The sequence below is a fragment of the Gasterosteus aculeatus genome, chromosome 5 (assembly GCF_964276395.1).
Source record: "Gasterosteus aculeatus chromosome 5, fGasAcu3.hap1.1, whole genome shotgun sequence".
In the NCBI taxonomy this organism is placed as follows: Eukaryota; Metazoa; Chordata; class Actinopteri; order Perciformes; family Gasterosteidae; genus Gasterosteus; species Gasterosteus aculeatus.
The window spans coordinates 7,113,113-7,137,026 of NC_135692.1; the positions used below are offsets into that span (position 1 = coordinate 7,113,113).

Consider the following 23,914-nt stretch of genomic DNA (forward strand, 5'->3'; position numbering starts at 1 on the left):
TTAGATTTTTCTACAGAAATCTTTAGTTTCATGTAGTGTACTAACATGCAAGACAACCGGATACCAGCATCGATGTTGGCATTTAGCTCAAAGCAGCACTGTGCACTTTTTGCTGTGTAAGACCAAATATGTTTCTTTACATAAGCTACATATTTGCTGCTATACATTTCCTTAATTATGGCTTAAATGTAAATCATTTTCAACCTTTACCCACTCATATGTTACCGCTTCACAAAAGCCACTCAGACCTCATCAACCTGAGTTTGTGTCTTTGGTGTTTCACACTCTAAAAACATTTTAAACAAAGCTCATAATTAAGGTACAATTTGCTGTCTAATGTATCAGATTGCATTACATTGTAGTACAATTTCTACCTGCTGTGTGTTTCAAATACTAAGTGAGTCCTGACTCTGAAAGTCTGTTTATCACTTGTTTGCACTCACACACACACACACACACACACACAGATAGAACGCTTTGTACTGCACTCCACCGTGTTTTAATTTCCCAAGTCACAATGTCAAGAAAACAATATACGTTTTTGTTATTGTTCTTTCTTTAATTGACACCATTTATTGCATCAAGGCATGATTGCATTTTTAAACAGTTTAAAAAAGTACAAATGAAAATAACATGGTGAGATTAAAGAGCTTGTATCAAACTTGATCAATATGATAGAATAAGAAAATCTGGCCTTTATCTGCTCATAGTTTGTCCCCTCAAAGAAACCAAGTGAATATATATTCTCAAACACATTTCGAAATACAAATGAAAAAGGACAGATCCATCACCCAGTGACAGAAAACAGAACCCTATTCATCAATACAGAGACACCAATGAACTGCATATTCCTTCTCATCAAATTTGGCGAAATATAATTAACAAATGCCCAGTTTGTACATAATTGAGAAGAAAACATTATATTTAAGCAAAAGACAAACTTGCCCAGTTGACTTATTGCAGTGTTAAGTGTTAAGCATGTTCAAAAACAAACTGATACGGAAAATTACAGCATATGTATCACGTTCGTAATGGTCAGTAAACCATGGTTTTGAAAACAGCATTTTAATATGGTAAAAAATCAAACCAAACCTATTCGCTGAAATAATTGCTGTCTAGCTTTCCTAAAACCGCTGCCTATCAAAGTGCATAATGTTTTCATGACTGTCGAGAAGGCGGTGAGTTTTCCCCTCTGCTCCTCTCACGTAGACAAATGGCAAATATTCCTGCCCAGCTTCATGCTATATACTTTAGTAAATATATATTAAATCGATTACATAAGAAAGTCATAGGTGACTGATTTCTAATCTCGGGACTACGAATTCAACGTCTTCAATATCCTGCTCCCATAACGTGATGAGTGGCGGAGTTTGCTGCAATGTTAATAAAAATTAAAAAAAGAATGCTAATGTAGCAAAATAGAATCCAGCACGTCGTCTCAGACCTGTAGTGACGTGCTGGTTCGGGAGGAGGGCTTTGAGGGAGGCTGGTTGGGTTATCTTCACGTTGCCTCGGTCAGAATCAGAAGCACTCGCTTGAACGCGTCACCTTTTTATCAGCTGCCTGACATTTGAGCCGTTACAGTTCCACAAAGTCCTACTTCTGCACGCAGTCTTCTCCTCGTTCTTCCTTCTCAAGGAAACGTTTGCCGCCTTTTGTTCTACAGAGTGCGATAATCCCGTCCACTTCGTAAAGGTTCCTCTGCTGTACGGTCATAAGGAGATGTTGTCATGTTACGCGCTGCTATCCATCACTGCACACACTGGACAGGTGACTCTGTGTCTGGAAGCTTTTTCATCCCAGATTGATGTCTTGAAGGACTCTTTTGATAACTGTTGGATAGTTCAAGTTTGTATTGTATGAAAAGTAAATGTTACAAAAAATAAGTTACAGACGCGCTGGATGGCTGGAGGGAATGCGCGAGTAGCTGGGCTGTAGTTCTAACCATTGTTATCCTTTCGGTGGTAATGTTGGACCAGGAATCAGACATGTTCAGATCGTCGGGGGAAGATAATTAGGAGTCAATGAGGTTTTGGGTCAAAGGTCACAGATAGGCCTCCACTCGCTCCCATGGCTGCATCTCTGAGAAGAAGCCCTCGCACAGGCCGAAGCCCTGATCCAGCGTCAGAGGAATCGCCTGCTCCTCCTCTTTGATCTCCTCCCAGGGCTGCAGCACCGCCTCCCCGGGCTGCTCCGGGAACAGGGCGGAGGGCTCGTCGAACTGCTGCAGGTGGTGGTGGTGACTTTGGAGCAGCTGATCCTGGTCCAGCTGCTGCTGCTGCTGCTGCAGCTGCAGCGGATGCTGCTGCAGCACGTGGAGCTCTCCCATGTTAGCGCTGCCATCTGCGGAGGCGACGCTCAGCTCCATGTAACCGTAGGATTGGAGGGGGTTGAGGTGCTGGCTGTGACCCGCGACCTCCGGGCCGCCGCACCACCGCCCCGGCCCGGCCGAATGCTGCCTCCCCTGCATGGAGACCTCCAATTCGCAGCCCAGGGAGCTCAGCGCCGTGTTGATGTCCAAATCCTCGAAGGTGCTACAGTTGCCGCTGAGGACGTCGTCGAACACGGACGCCAGGTCAAAGTCCCCCCTCAGGATGTCGGCTTTGTGGGCCTCCGTCGCTAAGAGAGGCGACTCGGTGGTCCTCATCGCCTTGCCGTCGTTCTTGGCGGGCGGGTGCTTCCGTTTGCCGCCAACCCCCTGGTAAGGGCAGCCATTCTGTGTGCCGTGATAACCCAGCACCAGTTTGCTTGGTCTGCTGGTGCCATTGTAGTTGTTGGCAGAAATCCTTCTGCGTTTGAAAATGCCATCGACGAACATGTCTGCATACTGTGGATCGATCTGCCAGAAGCCCCCCTTCCCCGGCTCGTCTTTCTGTCTGGGGACCTTCTTGAAACACTTGTTGAGGGACAGGTTGTGACGAATCGAGTTCTGTGAGGAATACAACAACAAAAAAGTATATGTAACATGATCTCATTGCCTTGAAAATATGGGTTAGTGATGCAAAAACACAATTTGTCAGACTGTCTTTTTAAGGGACATGAGAAGGGAGGGGGGGGGGGGGGGTATTGTTGTTGTTTGTATAGGAAAGCAAATGTACCTAATGAGGCTTTCTAGTAACAGGCAGCTCTGTGAATTTCAAACATGATCAGCTGTGCTTTGCTTCCATCTCTCTCAGGAGCCCTCATTAACACACGCGCACACAGACACACACACTCACACACACGCGCGCGCGCGCGCGCGCACACACACACACACACACACACACACACACATTTAGAGTGCTTTCTCCACCCATCACCATTCCCCTCAGACAAAAACCCATATGAGTACTCTCATGGAAGATGGAAATTTCTGAGACTCTTGAAGACACGCTTGTCATTTAAATCATCAAAGGTGGAAATTAGACTTTGTGTAATAGTTTGTAAAAAAAAAAAAAAAAGCATACTGGAGGAATAAAATGCACCTGTTTTCTGGTTTCTCCACATTGATAAAAGAAAGGCCTTGTCTGGTGCCCTGTAGGATAACATGTGGTGTCTGATGGTGACACTGGGATCAATTGCTCAACCTTCTCTCCCTGCCTGGCCATTTATCTGACTCATCAATAATAGAAAGGGGACTTTGCGGGTCTCGGTTACCTGCCAGCTGGGCTCGGCGTGTTTGTAGTAGCAGAAATTCTCCGTTATCCAGTTGTAGATGGTGGACAGAGTCACTTTGGGCTGTTTGCTGGCCTGCATGGCCATGCAGATGAGCGAGGCGTAGGAATAGGGCGGTTTGACCTTCGGGTTGGTTTTGTAATCGACCTCCACGGGCGGGCACGCCTGGATGTGGATCTGCGGGTAGGTGTTCCCTGGATGTGCGTAATCGGTAAAACGCGGTGCCGCGGTGCAGTCGCTGCCGGAGGTGACGGGGCTCCCGAGGTACAGAGGCATCCCGGTGGCGGCGGTGTCCCCGGCCGGCGGGCTGGACGGGGAGTCGGATCCCCCTCCGGGAAAGCCGAGCCGCTTCAGAAACTGGCCGTGCTGGGAGGAGGTGCAGCCGGGTCCGGATCCGTTGGGCCGCTCCGGGTCCGCGTTGAGGATGGAGAAGTTCTGGAGCCAGTGGAGGCTGGTGAGGCTGTCGTCCAGGGGCGCGCAGTCGGACCCGCTGACCGGATCCTCCGGGTACACCGCGAGCCATTTCTCCTTAAACTTGTTCGCAATGTCGGGGCTCGTGAGAACCGGCATCGTGGGTCTGTGCGCGTAATGAGCGTTGAAGATGGCCGCAGGATCGTCAAATCGGCATTTAAAGTTATTTATCTTGAAGTTATTGAAATGGGAAAAAAAGAAAAGAGAACCTATATAAATCACACTCTAATAAATCATCAAAGATGGAAGTATCTGTAGTCAAAATACATGTAAATGAACAGCATATTAAATTGCCCAATGATGCGTAATCTGCTTACCGACTGTGCAGCCTTCAAGGGGGGGGGGTTGTCCGCGTGCACCTGTTGCAGTCCGCCCCTGCCTCTCCTCTCTCAGGACTCAGTGGCGCATCCAGTTTTTACGCAACAAGTGCGGCGTGGGGGGAGTAGCATCCAGCAGCAGCAGCTGGTGTGGGGGAAAGAGGAGGAAGAGGACAGATCCCCGTCGAGCTAAACGAACCCGACTGCGAGTCCAAAACGCGCAGCTCCGCCAGAGCGTCCGGCGGGAGGTCAACAAGTGAGGATGTGCGGAGGAGGTTGTGAAAAGAGTCGCTCATAAAGCCCGAGAGACTGCGCACCATCCCTTTAATCGCCACCGGCGATTTCTGATTGGATGCCTATCGTGTCTTCTCTAGGTTGTTTTACTCTCTCTCGCTCGCTCTCTCTCTCTCTCTCACCCCCCCCCCCCCAACCCTCTCCCGCCCCCCATGGCGGCGCTGGAAAAGGCGCGCCACAGGTCCCGCCTGGAGCGCTCTTTTGCACCTGCAAAGCAAACTGCCCCCTTTAAGTGATCTGCACTTACTCCGAGGCTGATCGTTGTTTATTTGCAGACGTGAAAAGAGCGATTGAATACCAGTTGTGTTCCGTTTAACGATAATCTCCTGGTCAAATGCATCCGTTGAAACCCAGATGTTTTAGTGCAGCTTAGAGATTCAACTTTAAGCAAGTTGTGGCACATAATAGACATTTTCGGTTGGAGTATTTAACGAGGGATCTGTCAGATAAGGGATATCTTGCAATAATATCGAACGAATAATCTAAAAAGAGCAGAGCGAAGATAGGATACAACCATATACATTACGATAAATCAAAATCACAAAACAAAAACACAATCAGGCATGTCACATACAGGCTATAGAATACTCACTGTTTCTGATATTCCTTGGGAAATGAACTGCCAGTGAGCGGAGCCACCGAGCACGGCTGCTCAAAGCAGGTACTTTAAGAGCCACGTCGATCATCGGATGTTTTTCTGTTTTCTTTTGAAGATAGTTAATCGAACGAATACCTCTGATCGTATGAGTTGGTCTTGTCGCAAACAAATGCAACATAATTACATTTGAGATGAGTAATACACAATAAAAAACCATCCACTAAATGTCAGTGTCAGGTTCTACAAATGGTAAACAGATTGTAGGCCGGTACCGGCCGATGCTGCGTGTGTGACTGATTGGAAAGACGCAATGTGAATTATGAGGACACGCCGCCGCCCAGCGGCTCAATTCTGCATTGCACCTTCACCAGAGTCCCGTTCCAAACCATAAATACGGTGCTGATGATCTACTGGTGAAATAATTGATGTTATAGCGACCCTTTTGCCTATCAAATGTGAGGTCACCTTGGTTGGTGTTAAGTTCGTTTTGACGCATGAAATAATCCTTGAGACGTTTCAGTATTTTATTGTAATTTATTTTGTTCTCCAAACATGAACAAAAGACACTTCCGTTTAGTGAAAGTCCACCTTACATACTCAAAAATGAAAGTAATGTAACGATCTTTACTACTAGTGACCATCAGAAGATCCTAACACACTCTTCCATGGTTAAAAAATGATTTGCCTCCAAAACACCAACAAGACAACCTCCTCCAATGACATCCATCGTAGCCACTGGTCAATTGTTCATGCGTCGTGGCCCATGATGATGATAACGATGCCTCTTTCTCTTCATGTCTGATGATGCCTTCTACTGTATTCACTGAATACCATCACTCCTCTTCCCCAGAACTGATTTTCTCAACACGTCTGCCACGTTAGGTTCGGAGTGCAGAGGCTGTGGCACCGAGCCTCGATGGGCCATGCTGGAGAACTTAAAGGAGCTGGATTCTTCGTGCCAGCTGATGTTACCTCTCAAGGAGGCTTTTTTTTTTTTTTTTTTAAATGTCTCCATGTTTGTTGAGGTTCTGGACAAAGGGCTTGCCGGTGAGGCGGCCAAATGTTTGGACAGCTGTTCTCATTGTTGCCGGGCTTCCTGCTGTGCATCATGAGCTGCAACTGAGCACATAGTAAGGCCACAATACCTCTGATGAGATGAAGGATGTTTGCTAAATACTATAGGCTATGTATCTATTTTTAATAGCACTGTTAAGCTTTGGGTGGGTTTTAATTGCATGCAATTCCTGTGGTTTCAACTCACAAATACACTTTTTCGGAGAATTGTAGCAGACTAACCGATGAACACAAGATACCCCAAAAAAGAAAACTGTTCACTGACCTAATGTATACACTGCTTTCAGGTCCTGAATACTCTTCCCTTTTATTTATTTTATTGCCACATTTTGTGTGATCTTTGCTCTTGTTTTACAGTAATAGAATTTACATTGAACGTAATTCTATTTTGACACCCAAAAATAAACGAGAGAAACTTAACATTATTTTGAGTTGAATTATACCTTAAGGAATAGTTTGATACTAAATACAGTTTTTTGCTTCCTTTCTATGAGATCTGAAGATGGATACTATTCCCTTATTTGTGTTCTTAAAGATAATGTTACATACAAATGAGCAACAGACTATAGAGTGTTTTTTACAGTTTGTATCTGGGTTACAAAAAGCGGTAAATTGGTAAGAACTGTGTATTGTTAACCAGTGCCGACCCGTCAACAGACACACAAGAGCTTAACTGGGAAACCAACCAGTCTGTAAAAAAGTTAGTGGATAGTCGATGAGCCCCAACTTTTCATTGTTTTTTTCAGTTGCCTCCTTCTACCAGCAGATGGCGCGTTTTAAAATATTGTCCTCCATACCACAACATAGTAAGATAGTGTTTACAGTTCGCAGTTACCCACAATCCTACGCGGTGTGTGTTGATATCAGATAACTCATTTTACACACAACCTGCACGTGTAGATGGAAAACCACGGGATTTTGTTTGTAATAAACTGTCAATTAAAATGAGCCACGTGAGTGTAAATTGCATAATTCTACGCTAAAGTGCTATATTGTTCGTTCATCTTTCTCGTGACCACAAACGGCATAATTCACATCTCTCTTCTTTTTTAGCAGAAAATACGCTGACTCTCTAACTCGCCCTATTTTTGAAAGACAAAATACTGAATTCTCCATCATTTCAACAATGTATTCTAGCGTGCGATCAAATCGGAAATCAAAGTGATCCCGTTTAAAAAAACAGCCTCACCCGCTGCAGCGCCGGTGCGCACGCGCAGAGCGAAGCGAGTGAAAGGCCTCCTGTGATTATGACACAAAGGACGACGGCGATGCGACAGTGTTGTAATACACGACGGCGAGCGGCCGTGACTGTCCTCAGACTCCGCGCGACGCCATTGGGGCTCGTGGACTCGTTTACCATATTTGGCCAGATGGTGACACGCAGCGCGCCCGGGAATTGGACGAGAGCGACCGTCATTCACAAAAGCCGGCCCTCTGCGAGTTTTACAAACAAAGCGGGTGCTCGTGGGAGTTGTAGTCCAAAACAAACCACAGACCCGAGACTACTCGCGGGGGGGAGGGGGGTCTATCCCTCTCCTGCGGTAATATAATCGCCTCACACGTTCCCGAAATGTTAAATGTAACCAACGCGATCAACTCCTTTCCGTTCACGTACATCCGAAGCACTAAACAAACTCCGCATCCGTTAATCGCACGCGGATCCCGACACCCTACGTCTTGCGGCATTACAAACGCCCACTCGGCGGTGCTCGCATTTGATTGGCCGCGGCGTCCTGTCAATCACGCGACGGGACCAACGAGTCCAACCGCTCCTACAGTAAATATTTGTGTTTGCTCGAGCGGCTGTAATGGTGGACGACTGAGGCGGAGAGACGGAACACGACCAGAGTGAAGGAAGACGAGAGGAACGAGGTCGGAAAGTCTGTTTCGTAAAAGCCGGACGCCGCGAAGTAGGACACGGGCTTCGTCGTTAAAAAAAAAAAAAATGGATGAACTCAAACATCAAGTCATGATTAACCAGTTCGTCCTGACGGCCGGTTGCGCGGCGGACCAAGCGAAGCAGCTCCTGCAAGCGGCGCATTGGCAGTTCGAGGTAAAACAAAAACAAAAAAACAACAACGAAAAGAGGAACGGAACAATAACATACGTCAGCGTCTGCGGGAGCCCGGTAGCCGCGATGCTAATGTTTATGTCCGACCGGACACGGGTTGACAGCGGAGCTTCGCCCCGGCTGCCCGTCGCCGCTTCCCGGGGCTCTCGACGTGCAAAACAAAGCGTCAGTGTTCGCAACGTGTCCTCGTTTTTTTTTTTTTTTTAACTCAACAGTCAGCCGGACAGAAGCCGGCCGGCTCCACGGCTACAACTTTTGGCCGTATATAAAGTGTATGTGCCGCGGCGGGCCGATTTAAGCACATCCGATTTGACTCCAGATTAAATACTTAATAATCCGACACGTGACAGCGGTGTTCAGGCGAGGCCGGTGTTACGCAACGCGCGTGACCGTTGCGCGGTGTCGACCGGCCCGCGGGGTTGTTTAGTCTGCGGCTGAAGCGAACACGGCTCCAGCTAACGTTAGTAACAGCACGCGCTCTGGATTGTTGTTATTTATTTAAAAACTGCATGTCAACCCAGAACTATATATGTTTTGCATTGATCTGTAAGAGAAAAGCATACGATGTCACTGATGTTCTGTGTGTTTCGTTGTAGACTGCCCTCAGTGCCTTTTTCCAAGAAACAAATATTCCATATGGCCATCATCATCAAATGGTGAGTGTTTGGGAGGATGGCGATCACTGCTCTTTGTTGTCCTGTTTATGTAACTGTAACCCGTAAATTGGAGCGCGTACATCTTTAAGGTTCTGGGTGGGATGGGTGAGGATAAACGGCCCTCATAGGCCAAGCGGGATGATGCGGTGCTAACAATAACAAAGCACATGTCGGCCATGTTGTGAGCTTCCAGAAATAAACACTCACTGGCGTGCATGAAGCAGCCACCACTTCATTGTGTATGCAAGACAGAATGGGAGGGCAGATGTTGATGTATGAAATCCATAAGCCTTCATTGTTTTCGACTGACGTGCATAAAGGAAGGAAAGGCCCCTCAGTTTCTGGGAAAAGCAGAAAAAAAATTAGCTCTTCTAGGAAGGACAGCTGCGTCTCACAAATAGATCCTGGTGAAATTGCATTAGCCTTGGGGGTGGGGGGGGTGTATTAGTCCGTTTGCCCTGATTTTTAGGGTTAGGGGTAAACGTGTTGAAAGGACTGGGAAGGCGTCTGGTGTGTAAGACATCCGCATACGCACACTCGCTCACTGGGGTCGAACATTATGACACGCTTTAGCAGCAGCACGCATGTCTTTGTTTGCAGCTGCATGCAAGGCAGCAGCTGCCTGCTGGAGGGCCCGACAGAGAGATGTGTGGGAATGATTTGGTTTGGGGGACACAAATATTTTCCCTTTGCGCTCAAACCTTCTCTTGCATTATGTAGATATAAAGCCTTGCGAGAGCTGCATCACTCTTACAGCTTTTATTACAACGAGGGAAGCCGATCCTTCTGGAGCATATCTGGCCTCCATTTAGCTCACGAAATGTCTCCCTTTTTAATTCAGAGAGTAAACCATCCGCCAACAGCTGTCCTGCTCCACTGTGCAGAATGGGGCTGAGCTCGACTGCTGCAGAGTCAGAAAGCAGAGCACCTACGGGTGCCTCTGCTGTTATTGTTACAGACGCGTTCTTGCGCAATCCCGCGTTCTCGTTTCCCTTTTTTTCTGCACAAACGACCGCGCATGTGCACGCCCGCTGTACTTGCATGCATGCATTTGTGTTTTGTGCACACACACATAGAGGGTGTGTTGCTGGATGTGTGTGAGTCATGACAGTACTACAGCAGGGCAGCGTGTCCAACCGTCCTGCAGCTTATTGGGCCACAGTGTCCGGTGGCATCTGATCCACATTGTGCTGGCTCTCCTTTTTTTATCTGAATGGACAACATGAAGTTACATTTCTGTCGCACACGCATACAATGCCCCCCCCCCTCCACACCAGTAGCCACTAACAAGCAGCCCGTAGCCGCATTTCTTGGCAGCATTGCAGGTTATGACGTCATGTAGGTCACTTAGTTCCCCTCCCTTTTCTGTCCAACTGTGGCATCATGGGAGATAAACAAACTCTGATACAAAAGCACTGTTGTCTTAATGGCGTTCTCTCAACACTGTCTGTGGTTTGTCAGTAGGATGGCGGTAAGACACGTCCAGTCTGGTTTTGTTTACGTTTTTGTTGGCAAATCCAGCCGTGGTGTCTTTTATATCAGAGATTGACATTGTGTATCAAATAGGGAGGCGAGCGGGCCTCTTGTATAATACTGTGCAGGGCGGAGGATTTAGATAAAGCTCCGCTCATTGTTTCCTTTTAGAGGCAGAGTCCGAGGGAGCGCCTGTGCTTTGTCACATGCATCTAAGCGAGCTACAATCTCTGCACCGACATGCAGGAAATACTCCTGTTTGTTGTCGTCTTCATCGGTGTATATAAAGTACGTCAGTGAGAGCCCCGGGAATGAAGCTTCCTTTTGCCGTCCGTCACGTGATCGACACCAAAGTTTCATCCAACTCACGTCTGTCTTTTATTTCCTTTTTTTTTGTGCAATCCCTCCCCGTCCACTCCCAGTTTCCTCCTCTATACACACACACACACACACACACACACACACACACACACACACACACCCCGCCTACACAAACGGTGCAACCACAACACATTCCTGGAGGACGCAACGCTCTCACCGGTCCCAAAATGGACCCCTTCACAGCGGAGTGTCCCGGCATAACCCGAAGCCACAGCTCTCCCTTTCTGTGGGGCGCACACTCACTCCTCCTGGCCTCCGTGCTTGTACTCTTCTGTCTGTTCCTGCTTACAGATACAAAACAGAAGGCTTTAGATTGCGATGAGCTCCCTATGTTTCCTGTTGGAGAATTGTATTCTTGATCATTGATCACTCTCAAACAAGTTACCAGCCTCAGAGAAGCGGTTTGCCTTTTAGGGGCTAATCTCTCATGGCAAATATTATGCGTATATTCTTGTATACTTGCCTTTTCATTCATTTTACTATTGACATAACAGCAAGCAACAATTAGCTCTGTAGGAAGAGGAAGAAGAATCGTTTTGTGGAGTAATATCTATCCGCTGTGTGTGTGTTGTTATCCGAGCGATGGGGTTGTCACGGAAACGTAGCACCTAACCTCCCGGTCCCCCTGAGGTAAACATTGTTAGCTCTGTCGGGACATTTTCCGAATTACACAACGAGCCTCCGGTTCAGGCGTCGTCGTGTTGACAGCTCTTCCATATTTTCCGCTCTTTGCAGAATACAAACATAGAGAAGAGGTGCAACTAACGTTTAACATTTTATTTTATTGTATTCAGATTTTCATCAGCGGTAAAATGGTGAACTTCAATCAGTGTTTTCCAAAGCTTAAGATAAAAGATATTTAGTTCACTGTCACGAGGAGTAAAGAAGCCAGAAAAACTCCACATTTATTTAAACCATTGGTCTTTTGTTCTAAACTGGTTCCTGGTGTGCGAGAGAAGGATTTCCTTGGAACACACATGAGCGACTTGTGGAAATATTTTCTCAGCCACCATGTTTTTTTAATGAGCAGGTATGCACAGAGTTACGTCTGTCTGTGTGTTCACTGTGTCTCTGAATGTTGAAGGAAAAAACGCAAACACTAATTCATGACACTAATATCAGTGTTTCCATGATTAAGATCTCCCCCCACAAATCCCCCCGGCCACATACAGCCACAATAAAGTGAATTAATCCTCATGTGACCACACCGGAGTCGCCTCGCTTGACGGCTTCCGCTGCCGTCAGGAAACACGAGACCCCCGTCATGTGACTGAGCGGGGGGACGGCCGTACTGAGCCACAAAGCTTGCTTCACATGCGTGTGATTTCCGCTACAGTTTTTTATATATATATAATATATATATATATATATATATATATATATATATATATATAGTAGGTCACGGTACTGAAAGCAATCTCCTCTATATTACATTGTCCTCTTCTTGAATCATGTCTGCACTTTTAAACAGCCTCATGTTCTCCCTGTTTTCATTTGGGTTTAGAGAAGAACACGTGTAGTTTTGATCGTTGCTCCCGTTTCCTTTTCTTCTCTTGGTAATGTCTCGCAAAAATTCCATTAAACCAAAAAATAGCTGCTGTGGATTTCTATTATTTTTATACTTAAATAAGCATATTAGCTAAACCGAAGCAGTAGGTAATCTTAAACTGCATCCATTTAAATACTTAAAGCTTCCTCCTCCCACTGAGCAGCCTGGCCTACATACGGCGAGCCTCGACACAATGACCACAAACCCCTCCGCGTTTCAACAATCCGCTTCTTCTCATTCTCCCCTGTAATTGCCGTTTGTCACTGGACGCTCAAGGTGAATCAAACAGTGACTTCATGAAGGTCAACGTTCAGCAACTTGCTGGGCGATGTAGCACAATAGTGATGGACACTAAACACTGTTTCCTGGCAATATAAACACCCAGTAGAAGAAAGGTGTGTGTGTGTGTGTGTGTGTGTGTGTGTGTGTGTGTGTGTGTGTGTGTGTGTGTGTGTGTGTGTGTGTGTGTGTGTGTGTGTGTGTGTGTGTGTGTGTGTGTGTGTGTGTGTTTGAGGGGGTGTTTCTGGTAACTACAAACATTTGGTTTTGGAGTCCGGGTGTGGCTTTAAAACAAGTTTTTTTTTCTTTCTTCAAAATCCTCGCCGTTGTCATCCATGTAAGATCTCACAGATGTTTAAAGTGTGTGGTGCATGAGAGCAGAGGTATAATTACCTCCACAAATCATGATGTGACAACACATCTTTTCTCTGTCTGGCCTCTATTTATTTATCACCACACTACAGGAGAAGGAGGGAGGCTAACAAAAGCATGTAAAGGACACTTCAATTGGGTTCCAAATAGCAGGGGAAGGGAGGGGAATCAAGAAGGAGCAGTGAGGAAGCGGGTTTGGCCGGTACTTAAGGTGAAATAGGCTTTTTCAGGTTTAATTTAGGTTGAAGGTTCTATAACAAAGTGCTGCTTTGTGTCTCAGCCACAACAACGGTGCTCTCTGTCCCGCTGCCACTGCTTACAGAAGGTCATTGAGTGCAGAACAAGGTGAAAGGCAGTGTTTTCATATTCGAGTGGGTATTGGCCCGCTGGCGGGACGGGACGGGGCAGCTGGCCCACCTCGAGAGCCTGAGCCAAAGTGGTGGCTAACGTCAGAGCTAACGCCCTTAATCCGAGGCAATTAAAACGAAAGGCTTAGGCACGTCTCGGGTCGCGCCGTACATCGTCTTCTCAATAATTGCCAACTTCGACTAGTCACCAATGAATTAGGCCACAATGCAAACCCCCCTCTTCCCCCCCGCGACGCCTTAGTGTCCCCCTGAGTTTGTGCACCAGGAGACCAAAAACGCACACCGATCGCTTCTTACCTGCTAATGTTACACCACTCATAGTGGGTGGTGAGGCCAACGACACACCAGTGTGCTGCACAGAGATGGTGGGCGGGTGGTGGTGGTGGTGGTGGTGGGCGGGTGGTGGCGGCAGACTGGCAGTGAAATCATGTGGCCAAAAACTACTTTTTAAGATTTGAAGACCGAACCCAAAGCACTCGGGACGGCATCTTTCCGAGCTCGGCTGCCCATTGCACCGTGACGTAGACCGCACTTTGGCGTCAGTCCAGCGTCGTACAAGGCCAACGTCTGCATTTATCTCGGCGCTGTACACCGGACCGTCAGGGTTTGTAAATACTCTGGTGCCGCCTCGGCCTCAGCCGTGCCCGTGCGTCCTCCAGCCGCGCCAAGCGGTTACCCACATCTGAAAGAGGCTCGGCCTGCGCGCTGCATGTCGCAGCGTGTTGCTCTGCATGTTTCCGAGAATACGGCTTCCCAGAACCCTAACCACACATACACACACACACACAGGAACTTTGGCTCAAGGGACTCTGGGAATGGGAATCCAAGTGGGACCGTTGCGAGGACCAGATGTGTTTTGAGTTTTGGAGTTGGATTGAGTTCCACAGTTTCTTGCAGTCACTGAGTACACACACACACACACACACACTGTCTGTGCATTAAGGGAGTGTTGTAACATTGCGTCTTCCTGGCCTCTTTTCTCAGGTTAGCGGTAGCACTGCTAGCCGGGCTCAGTTACTACCTCGTCCTTTTGTTCCCCCCGTCCCCCCCTCCGCCTCGGCCTTTTCCTGCTCTCCCGACTCACATTGGCGACCCTTGACTCCTCACCCGTCCCTATGTGATCCTTCACTCTCTTGACCCTCCTCAACGCCTACATTAAAACTTTGAGCTTTCAAATCAGATCCACACGTGCTGTGCGTAGCAGATTGAAAGTAGCAGCTGAAGTATGGCTGGCATGTGTATAGGAAGAGGAAGTTGAGTGGATCCACAGTCTACATGCATATCTCTTGTGTTTACATAGTAGTTGTGTTTTGTTCTACCTCACGATGGATGACCTTTGGCCCGGTAGGTGTTTGGCCGATCAACTCCTGTTTGTGGGCCACAGAAGCCCTTTTATCAGCCGTTGCTGTGAGCTGTGCAGCTCCGTCCCCGCTCGCTCTCGTCTTCTGTCCAGTGACGCTTTGCGTCCTTTTCCACCATTCTCTTTCCTACAGCACAGCGTGATAATGCATTCAGAAAACAGAGCGCAGCTTGGCCAATGATTAACCAGGTCCCTGTTCCTTCATAATATTCATGGCTCAGCTCAGCTGCTGGGAGGTGGGTGAGGTTGGAGCAGTTGGGGGGGGGAGCAGGGCGTACACAAACGTTCTGCAGGACCCGTCAACCTCCTTTATTTAGTTTGGGAGAGGACGGTTTCGTTCTGACACCCAGCCGCTCCCATAAAAACCTGACTGTCTCCTCCCGGGAGCTACGCGGTGGGATAATAAAATCCGATGCGCAGGCAGTCGCTTGTCCGGTTGGCTGTGATGTTACTACGTTGTTTTAGTGACTCCATGGATCATGAAAAGGGGTCGTTCATAGCGGCGAATCGACAGAGAGGTACCATCAATACACTGATGTACTGGTGCAAAGCCGGCCCATGCAGGCTCACGTGGCTCTGAGTTTATTTAACTTAATTTCCGGTTGTTTAAAAATAGTCTCAAATAAAAATGGGAGTACTATTTCAAAAACAATAGAATTTGATTTGTGAACCGTAGAAATGAGATCAATCCGTCCTCATTCATATCTAATAAATGACCTCGTTGTTGAGTCCACCACGGCCGCGTTGGGGTCAAACTGCCGGGCTGCAGCTCCAAAGAAGCAGCGCCGGGCTCCTCGCCATAAAACACTCCCTGCTTAAGCATTTAACATGCAGGCCGAATCCTGTAGTTAATCCAGCAGGGCCTCCTCTCCTCTATCCAACCTTTGACAATAAGCCGGCGTGCCCGTCCGTTTACACCACAACCCTATCATCAGATTCTAGTCACAGGCCTATTGTGCTATTGATGAATGGAAAACCTTTGTTTGTGGTCCATTGAGCCCAGTTAATAAGTATGTGCCTTGAATGTCAAGTAATCGAATACCTCGTGCACTCATAAGTCGGAAACCGTTTAACCGTCATCTGTTGTTTTGGAAGCGTGTTGCTACAAAAAACCCGTGCGATGGACAGAAACGCTGCGCTGGACACCAGAGGACAGAGACCTGCGTCGTTGGTGTTGCCAGGTTCCAATGATATTGTTCTCACTCGCCCAAAGACACCAAACAAAAGGAGCGAATACCTCAGAATGCTTTTAGAACACGCGTGACACGAATGCGCCCAGGAAGACCGGCCCAGACGTGATGGCAGGTGAAACCCCGGCATACTCAAACGCACTTAACGGCAGTTAAAAGGTGCGTTCATAGTTTGTATCGGCCGTCCGCTTCGAGCTGCTCTGATCAGATGTGGTCTTCCTCTTCAGCACTGTAACAGCTGCCCGTAAATGAATAGCCTCGGTGTCAGCGGAACGGTTGGACTAAGTGCCTCTTCGAGGTCTGTTTTCCGACGACACCAGCGGAGGAGAAGCGAGGGAGACCTCCGAGGCGATGGTGATCGCATGTCATAGAGCAAGTAGAATGCGTTGTGGAGCTGTGGCTCCGGCTTCTCCCAAATCCGCCTCTAATCAAATCCAATAAATCGGTTCGCCAGACTGAAGACGGGCGCCCGGCGTCTCGGCCACAGCCGCCGAGCCGTCAATCCACAGACTCCGGCTTTGTTTTTGCAGTTTTGCCGGCGGACGGACGTTTTTTTTTTTTGAGCAAGACCCAAACTCCACATATGGTAGTTTTCTCAAATTACAGAAAATGACAAAACACGGGTGGAGTTGCGTGCCGTCAGTTCCGTGGTGGAGAGACGTCGTACAACATGCGTGCGCCACACTGACCACCGAGTTCTTCACCGCCATCCTCCGGTGTCACACGTCTCTCTTCAGTGAGAGAACGAATGATATTGAGGTGTGGTGGACCAATTTGGGCTTTTCAACATCGTGAAGTTTTAAAAAGGAAAACAAAAGCATGTCTATGAATTCCTCTGAACGAGGGGGCGAAACATCCTGACGGATGAAGGCGAGTCGGGACGTGCGCGTGGTGGAGGAGCACCGAGGTAAACGCTACACGGGGGAGAGGGGGTCGGTCAAGGTCACGGGACGTAACCGGAGCCTCTGCACAGGTATGCAAGCGGATGAAAGAGTACGTTTTTTCTTTTTTTGGTCTGCACTTAATGTTTCTGAGGAATGTAGTCGGTTAGACTTAATAACACCAGCTCATCTGTGTTTGTGTATAAACGCACACGTATGTACACAAACGGAGGAGTGTTGGAGGTTTGTGGCGCCTCGCTGCAGGCCCCATGTGACCACAGAGCTAGTACATCTTCACTCCTTCCTCATAACAACAGTCGCCATGGCAATGCCTCTCAGCTGGCTCTCTTTTGACTTGCTCTCACTGTCTTTTACTCCCACCGGTCTCTCCATCTGTCTCCATGTCGTGGATAAAACGCTACTACACCCACACACTCCTCTGTGTCCGTCATTCAGAAGGTGCTCAATAAACGCCTGCCCGTCTCGGAACGTAGATTTCTTTCTGCGGGAACCACATGGCGCTACATTTGCACAACTTCTTTTTCTCTAAGATGATCACGCAGGATCTTTAATTATCCACAGCCGTTTGTTTCTGTTACCCAGCCGACTCTTCTCAGATTACAACTCCCGAGTATTTTGGAAACAATCTAGTGTGTCACGGTGCCCTTTATTTAAACACAAGTTCCCCTCAGCAGACCTCTGGCGTTCTACTGAATTGCACGAATCCTCAGAATAAACAGTAGTTTTTCTTGCCCAATCACTGTATATTTAGCCGATGTTGCGCAAATGTAATTGAGTGTGGCGAGCGAAGCTGAGTCAAACTCCTTGTAATCTCGCCGGCTTATTATTTGCCTTAATCGTTTTTTATTGTTTCTGAGTCAGACTTGATTTCATGCAACATTTCATTTTTTATTATGTTGTCATGTTTTATTACAAATTAGAAAGACATAAGATTAGTTCAATTTATAACAAAAGACGGTTTGATTATTTTTTATCACTTGCACTATTTGTGACTAATTCTAATGTCTCATACCCGACAGCACTCACTCATTGTACATCATCCATACTTCTATTACTGAGTATCTTAAGTTAGTTAAAAGGCCAGTTGAACATAAAGTGAAACGTATTACTTATTTCATGTAGACAGCACATGGAACCTCCACCTGCTTCCTGCTCCACCTGCTTCCTGCTCCACCTGCTTCCTTTAAGTGAGCTACTCGTGACACAGCGTTACACCTTCTGTTCACACACATGTTTATGTGCACACGTAAACATTGCGCTAGGCTTTGGAGCCAATTTTAAGTAGTGGGCGAACCAAGGAAATGACTCTTTCTGGGTCCTTGACATGATAATAGGGTCCCTGAAGGGACTGAGGGACTATTGTGTGGGAATGATTGTGAATGCAGGTAAATCAGATCCAAAATATTTTAGGTAATAAGTAACAAGCACCCAGGAAAATGTCCCTTCATCTGAATCCACAGTTATTTTGCCACACCAGTGGGCCCCATGAACGTGGAAAATCAGAAGAACATCCGGCTTTATTTTAATCTTTTACCAGGAAGTCGATTTATTTTGCTTCAGGAACCGTTAAGCAACTTTCATAGAAAACCAAGGGCCACGCCTCGCACATTATGTCCACTTCTCTCTCTATGCTCTGGTCCCAGCACCTCAGTTGATCTGCAACTGGTCTCAATACACACAAACTTGGCTTTAGTCTCTGTGCAGGAAACCACAAGAGGATTTTACTTATAACGCAACACCCGGGTCACATGCTTTGATTTTAAAAAGCGGCAGAGGACATTTTCCGTATTTGTGTAAGTGTTTCTTTGCAAACGTGGATCATCGTTAGATGCACGCTGGGAGGTGTGAGGTCAGTTTATCAGACCTGGTGTCCGAAAAGCGCTGAGATCCAAACCCAGACAGTGTTTTCTTTGGACCAGATCCTCTTCAGGTCCCCTTTGATACCGTCTGTGACTCTGTCCAAGGTCCCCTAAGCACGCACACACACACACACTGCTTGCAGACACTTGGAGGCGTGTTGTGTTATTTAATAACTAGGAGTGTGAGAGGAGATACACGGTGTTCAAAGTTTGCTTTGTGGTCCGCGTCACATCCTTCCTGTTTGAGTCACCGATGACTGTGAAGCAAGAGCCCAAAAAAGAAAGTGAAATGGGCCGCAGGCGTAAATTCATACCGGCTATTCGGTGCAGCTTGTCTACGTTTTTCTGCCCTTAGCTGGTCGTCAGGTTTAGGAAACCCAAACGCCGCTCGCCAAGAACCGAGCGAGTCACGGAGGTCACCTCAGCCGCAGAGCGCCTCTTCACCGCAGGAAGCCGCCTCGGAAACACGAGCCTGGCGTTTCCTGTCGCCATGCGGAGCGGCGCGCTCCGCTTTCACGACCGCGTGCCGCCCCGAGGAGCCCCTACTCGGCCCGGCTCCGCACTGTAAGCGGAGGGCTGATCGCACGCCGCAGCACTTTTAGGGGACACGGCGGTCCGATTACACCCCCTCAAGGAAGGGGTGGTGTTCCTGCACGCTGTTGTGTTCTACTCGGGCTGCGTTTCACAATCCGAGCATCCGGAGCCCAAAGGGTACATCGTGCTGCCTTTCCTACCCGCGGCCACGCCCCTACTCATCCAGGCTGCTTTTGGGGCCGGAGTTGTAGATGATACCTGTTACTTTTTTTCAGTACCACCCAGTCTGGGTGGCGAGTGAGATGAAGTTGAGACACGGCAGAACCTCCGGTCGGTCCGAGAGGATCGTCACAGAGCTCAGCGGAGATGCTGCCACAAACCCACATGGTCAGATGGCCGTGCCGCCCTAAATCATTTCCCTATTCGCTGGAGAACATATTTAAAAAGTGACAGCCGTGACCAATTACACCAACAATACACAGTGGAAAACAGAACAGAGCCCGGTACCAAAAGGGAGCCGTGGAAATGAGTCCCGCTCGTCGGTCGGGAAACTGTAGTTTTACTTTTGCCCCTTGCAGCATGTGGACATATTTTTGGTCCAGTACTCGTGTACTGCAGCTGCTGTTGCCCGCTTACTTGACTCCCACTTCCAGGAAATGCCCCCTCTCCTCCCCCAACCCTCCCCCGCCCCCTGAAAGTATCTCGTATTTATCCTGACATGACGTGTAGGTTTGGGCAGGCAGACGGCACGATAGATGGATAATCAATCCGGTTCGAGGTGGGATTCTGTCATTCCGGTTCTTGTACCTGAACCGTTGCTGCCTGCTGATTTGGGGTCACAGTCCTGTAGAGCCTCCCCTGTTAACCTCTCAGCCCGGGCGATTCTTTTCAGACGACAAGCCTCCTGGTTGATACGTGGAAACGTGAAAACAGCAGGTTGTTGTTTTCCTGGTGACAAGCGGACCGGGACATGAAGGAAGCAGCCATGCAGTTGTTTTTCAAAGGAGGAGCACGAAGTCTTACTATTTCTGAGCAGCCAAACATGTTATTCACATGGTCTTCTAAGCGCAGTGTTGTTTTTGGCACATATGTGCGCGTTCTTTATCTGGTCGGTTGAATCAGATTGAATTTCATATAACATTTGGAACAGGAAGTGGACGTAAACAAAGACTCGCGTTGTCTGCTGGGGAAGCAGAGTAGCTGGGATTCCCCTAAATTCCCAGCCTGTTGAACAGAACTTTTATGTTCCTTTTAAAGTGAAATCTGCTTCTTAAACACTGCTCCAAACTCCCTTTATCCCATGATATGTATATTGTTGAACTAATAGTTTGTGGCCTGTGGCACATTGTTTCTTTGAAGATAACCTGCCGTTTCAGCGCTGTTTGGGTGTTATTCTGCTGTAAAAGAGCAAAAGTTCCCTCAAAATGTCTCAACTGATACGAACTACAGTTCACTAAAACACACAGCCGAAAGCAGACATGTTGGCTGTAGAAAATCATTCTCCCAACTAATTATTATTCTCATTATTAACTAATCTGTGGATTGATCACACGGGGAAGTTGTGGGTTAGTTTACCAGAGTCTCACCCTTCATCTTCTTGCTTGTTTTGGGCCGATTGACAGTCCAAAACCCAAAGATATTCAAGATATTTTCATAGATGCCCAAGAAAACTAGCCAGTGTTAAAATATGTGTCCGGTGAACCTTGAAAGACTACTTTTGTTTAATCACTTGTCTAAACTACACATTTCCTGTCGGTCGGTTGATTTAATCTCTTCAGCCCAAGTGGGTGATTGTAGAAGTGAAGAGTGTAATAATAACAATCACTCTCCCTCCTCGTCCCTCCCAGATGTGCACCCCAGCCAACACACCAGCGACGCCCCCCAACTTCCCCGACGCGTTGACCATGTTCTCCAGGCTGAGGGCGTCCGAGAGCTTCAACGGCGGCGGCGGAAGTCCCATGGCCGCCTCCATGGCCACCTCCCCCCCGCCCCCCCAGGTCTGCGGCTGGGGGGTCTCACCGAACCTACCTAACGTGCCGCAACCTCCACAGGGACTCTGGACTCACGGGCAGCCCCCCACGCAGCCCTGCCCCGTGTGGCCAATGGGCGTGAACCCCCACGCAGGCGCCGAGCAAAAGGCTAGCGTAGCGATGGAGGCCGAGAGATGAAGGGGCAGCACGGGACTAGACGGCCCCTCCAACCCCCCCGAGGGAGGGGCGGGGGCTTAGGGTGGGAGATGATGATGATGATGATGGGTTAGAAGGGGTTTTGGTCTTTTTTTCCCCCAAAAGAAGGATGGATTTCTAAAAGATGGAAACTACGTAAACCAAGAAAACTCAATGAGGACGGATTAAGAAGAGGAGAAAACCAATGCAAATGTTGATACAAATATATATTAAAGAAAAGATACGCACACACATAGTAATAAGAGAGCAACTGAAATATTTGTTAGCTTTTCCTAAGTCAATGCATAGATAAGAACATATTATTGAAAAATAACAGGAACAAAAATGAAAAAAAAATCATTTGTCACGCCCAAGGATTCTGTGATGTTCAAGGACATTCAAGGCAGCAAACTTAATTTTATTTTTCTGTTTAGTTACGCCCCCCCTCCCCACCCCCCCCCAGTGTTTTTTGCCACTGGTGTTCTGTGTTTCTGCAACTGTCTGTTCTGCATGAGGAGAAAGGAACCTGCAACGTGTTTGAGACTCGACTCCGAAATCAACACGCACTTCAGTGAGTGCGCGCGCATGTGAGCGGGTGATTAGTTTGTAATAAAACATGCATACATTTTATATATATATATGTGCGTTAGTATGCATATATATACATACATATGCATATATATACATACATATGCATGTATGTGTGTGTATATATATACACATACACACACACATGCAGACCCAAACACCCACACATTCGTGTTTAGAGGAAACGCCTCTATACCGTCATTCCCATCGTCACGGTTGGGACTTTTCTTACCTCACCTGGTGGTCACCTGACTTCTTTCAGCCTATCAGGGATTCTTCTAAAACCAACTGTTGCTGCCACAGGACATGTTTTTAAAAGTTCTTTTTGTTTTTCTTAAAGGCAGCAGCCACTCTGGTTTACGCTCACTGGTCTTAGCAGCAACGGCTTCCTGATACAGTTTTAAACCTGGACTCCGACAACAAATCCACTGTACACTTTTTTTATATTCGGGTTATCACAAGAAAAAAAGAGCAATCATGGTTTGTATGATATTGTTTGTAATGCTAATTGTTCTGTTTTTGTTGAAAGGTTATGGGCGGGGCTTTGAAAATGGGCGGGACTTCAGGTTGACCTTTTGCTTTTTTTGACAAGTGAATCAAAAGCATCTAAAATGCTGTAGGTTTAAAAGAAAAAAAACATGACTACTCCATCTTTGTCACTCCGCATGATGTGTTCATAGCTTCTTTTGTAGAAAACATACATGAGGCCGAGACATGTTTATTGGGGGTGGGTGGGAGGTCTCATTCTCGATGCTAATATAGACGCAAACAAGTCAAATCAGCAGTTTCTCGATGGATGAAAATGGACAGAAAATGAAAAGTGAAAATAAGTGTCTTGTTGGGAGAAACAAATGTGTGAGGGGAAGCCCCAGGTGGGCTATTTGGTGACACTTTTAGATACTTTACTGCAGAGGGTCTTTTTCAACAATTAGGAATGAACCTGATGTATGGCAATATTTTTAATACTAGGTCGGCCCCTCTATTAGTTGGTCCTGTTTGGGTTCTTTTTTCCTTGGATACAACAGAGTGTAAGAAGAGATATTTTGAATAGCCAAGGGGCCCTTTCTTCAATTGAAACTACCAAGTTGGTAATTAACAATGAACAAGCAACTTCCTTTTTTTATTTAGACTAAACTGATGTTCGAGTTTTCATGCTTCATACTTTATTTGGTTAAATCACGCGTTTCTGGGTGGGCCTGTTCCTAAATGGATTCTCATGTATGTTTCCCCACTTGTATGACTGTATGAGACCATTCCCACAATATTTGTGGACTACCTGATAATTAACTTATCATTTTTGTGAACCTTAATAAATATTGTATGTCAACCTAAATGCAGTGTGGGAATATTGGCTCTACGGTCGATTGATCGTGTGTGTGTGTGTGTGTGTGTGTGTGTGTGTGTGTGTGAGAACTGGAGACACCAGGACACTGTTAAATATTGACCGTGGGACGATGGCTACATCATAATATCCCGCTTGGCTACATCTCAGCCAGCCAAGTGAATACAGTCAACAAGATAGAGTACAAAGTCTGTGTGTGTGTGTGTGTGTGTGTGTGTGTGTGTGTGTGTGTGTGTGTGTGTGTGGGGATCACTTTCTTTTGTGTTGATGTTATTTTGCAGAACTCAGTTCAGTTGATAAAAGCCGTAAATGAAGGAGAATCGAGAAGCACAATTACTGTGCTGTCGTAGATGTAGATGCTGTTCTGGGCGTTGGACACAAAGCAGCCTCACCGATCGTCTCCCTCCACAGGTCAGC

The 23,914-nt window shown here is 47.2% G+C and overlaps 2 protein-coding genes across 2 annotated transcripts; one reads left to right on the top strand and one right to left on the bottom strand.

Moving 5' to 3' along the window:
- Positions 1–538: 538 nt before the first annotated feature.
- On the bottom strand, positions 539–4,867 carry foxj1b (forkhead box J1b). The gene is made up of 3 exons (XM_040177387.2): positions 4,443–4,867; positions 3,637–4,296; positions 539–2,929 (listed from the first exon to the last, which is right to left on the bottom strand). The coding sequence occupies exons 2-3, from the start codon at positions 4,222–4,224 to the stop codon at positions 2,045–2,047; spliced, it is 1,473 nt and encodes a 490-aa protein (XP_040033321.2). The 5' UTR covers positions 4,225–4,296; positions 4,443–4,867; the 3' UTR covers positions 539–2,044.
- Positions 4,868–7,840: 2,973 nt separating this feature from the next.
- On the top strand, positions 7,841–23,488 carry ubald1a (UBA-like domain containing 1a). The gene is made up of 3 exons (XM_040176686.2): positions 7,841–8,461; positions 9,076–9,135; positions 21,250–23,488. Exons 1-3 carry the CDS (start codon positions 8,354–8,356, stop codon positions 21,568–21,570), a joined length of 489 nt encoding a protein of 162 aa, XP_040032620.1. The 5' UTR covers positions 7,841–8,353; the 3' UTR covers positions 21,571–23,488.
- The last annotated feature ends 426 nt before the right edge of the window (positions 23,489–23,914 follow it).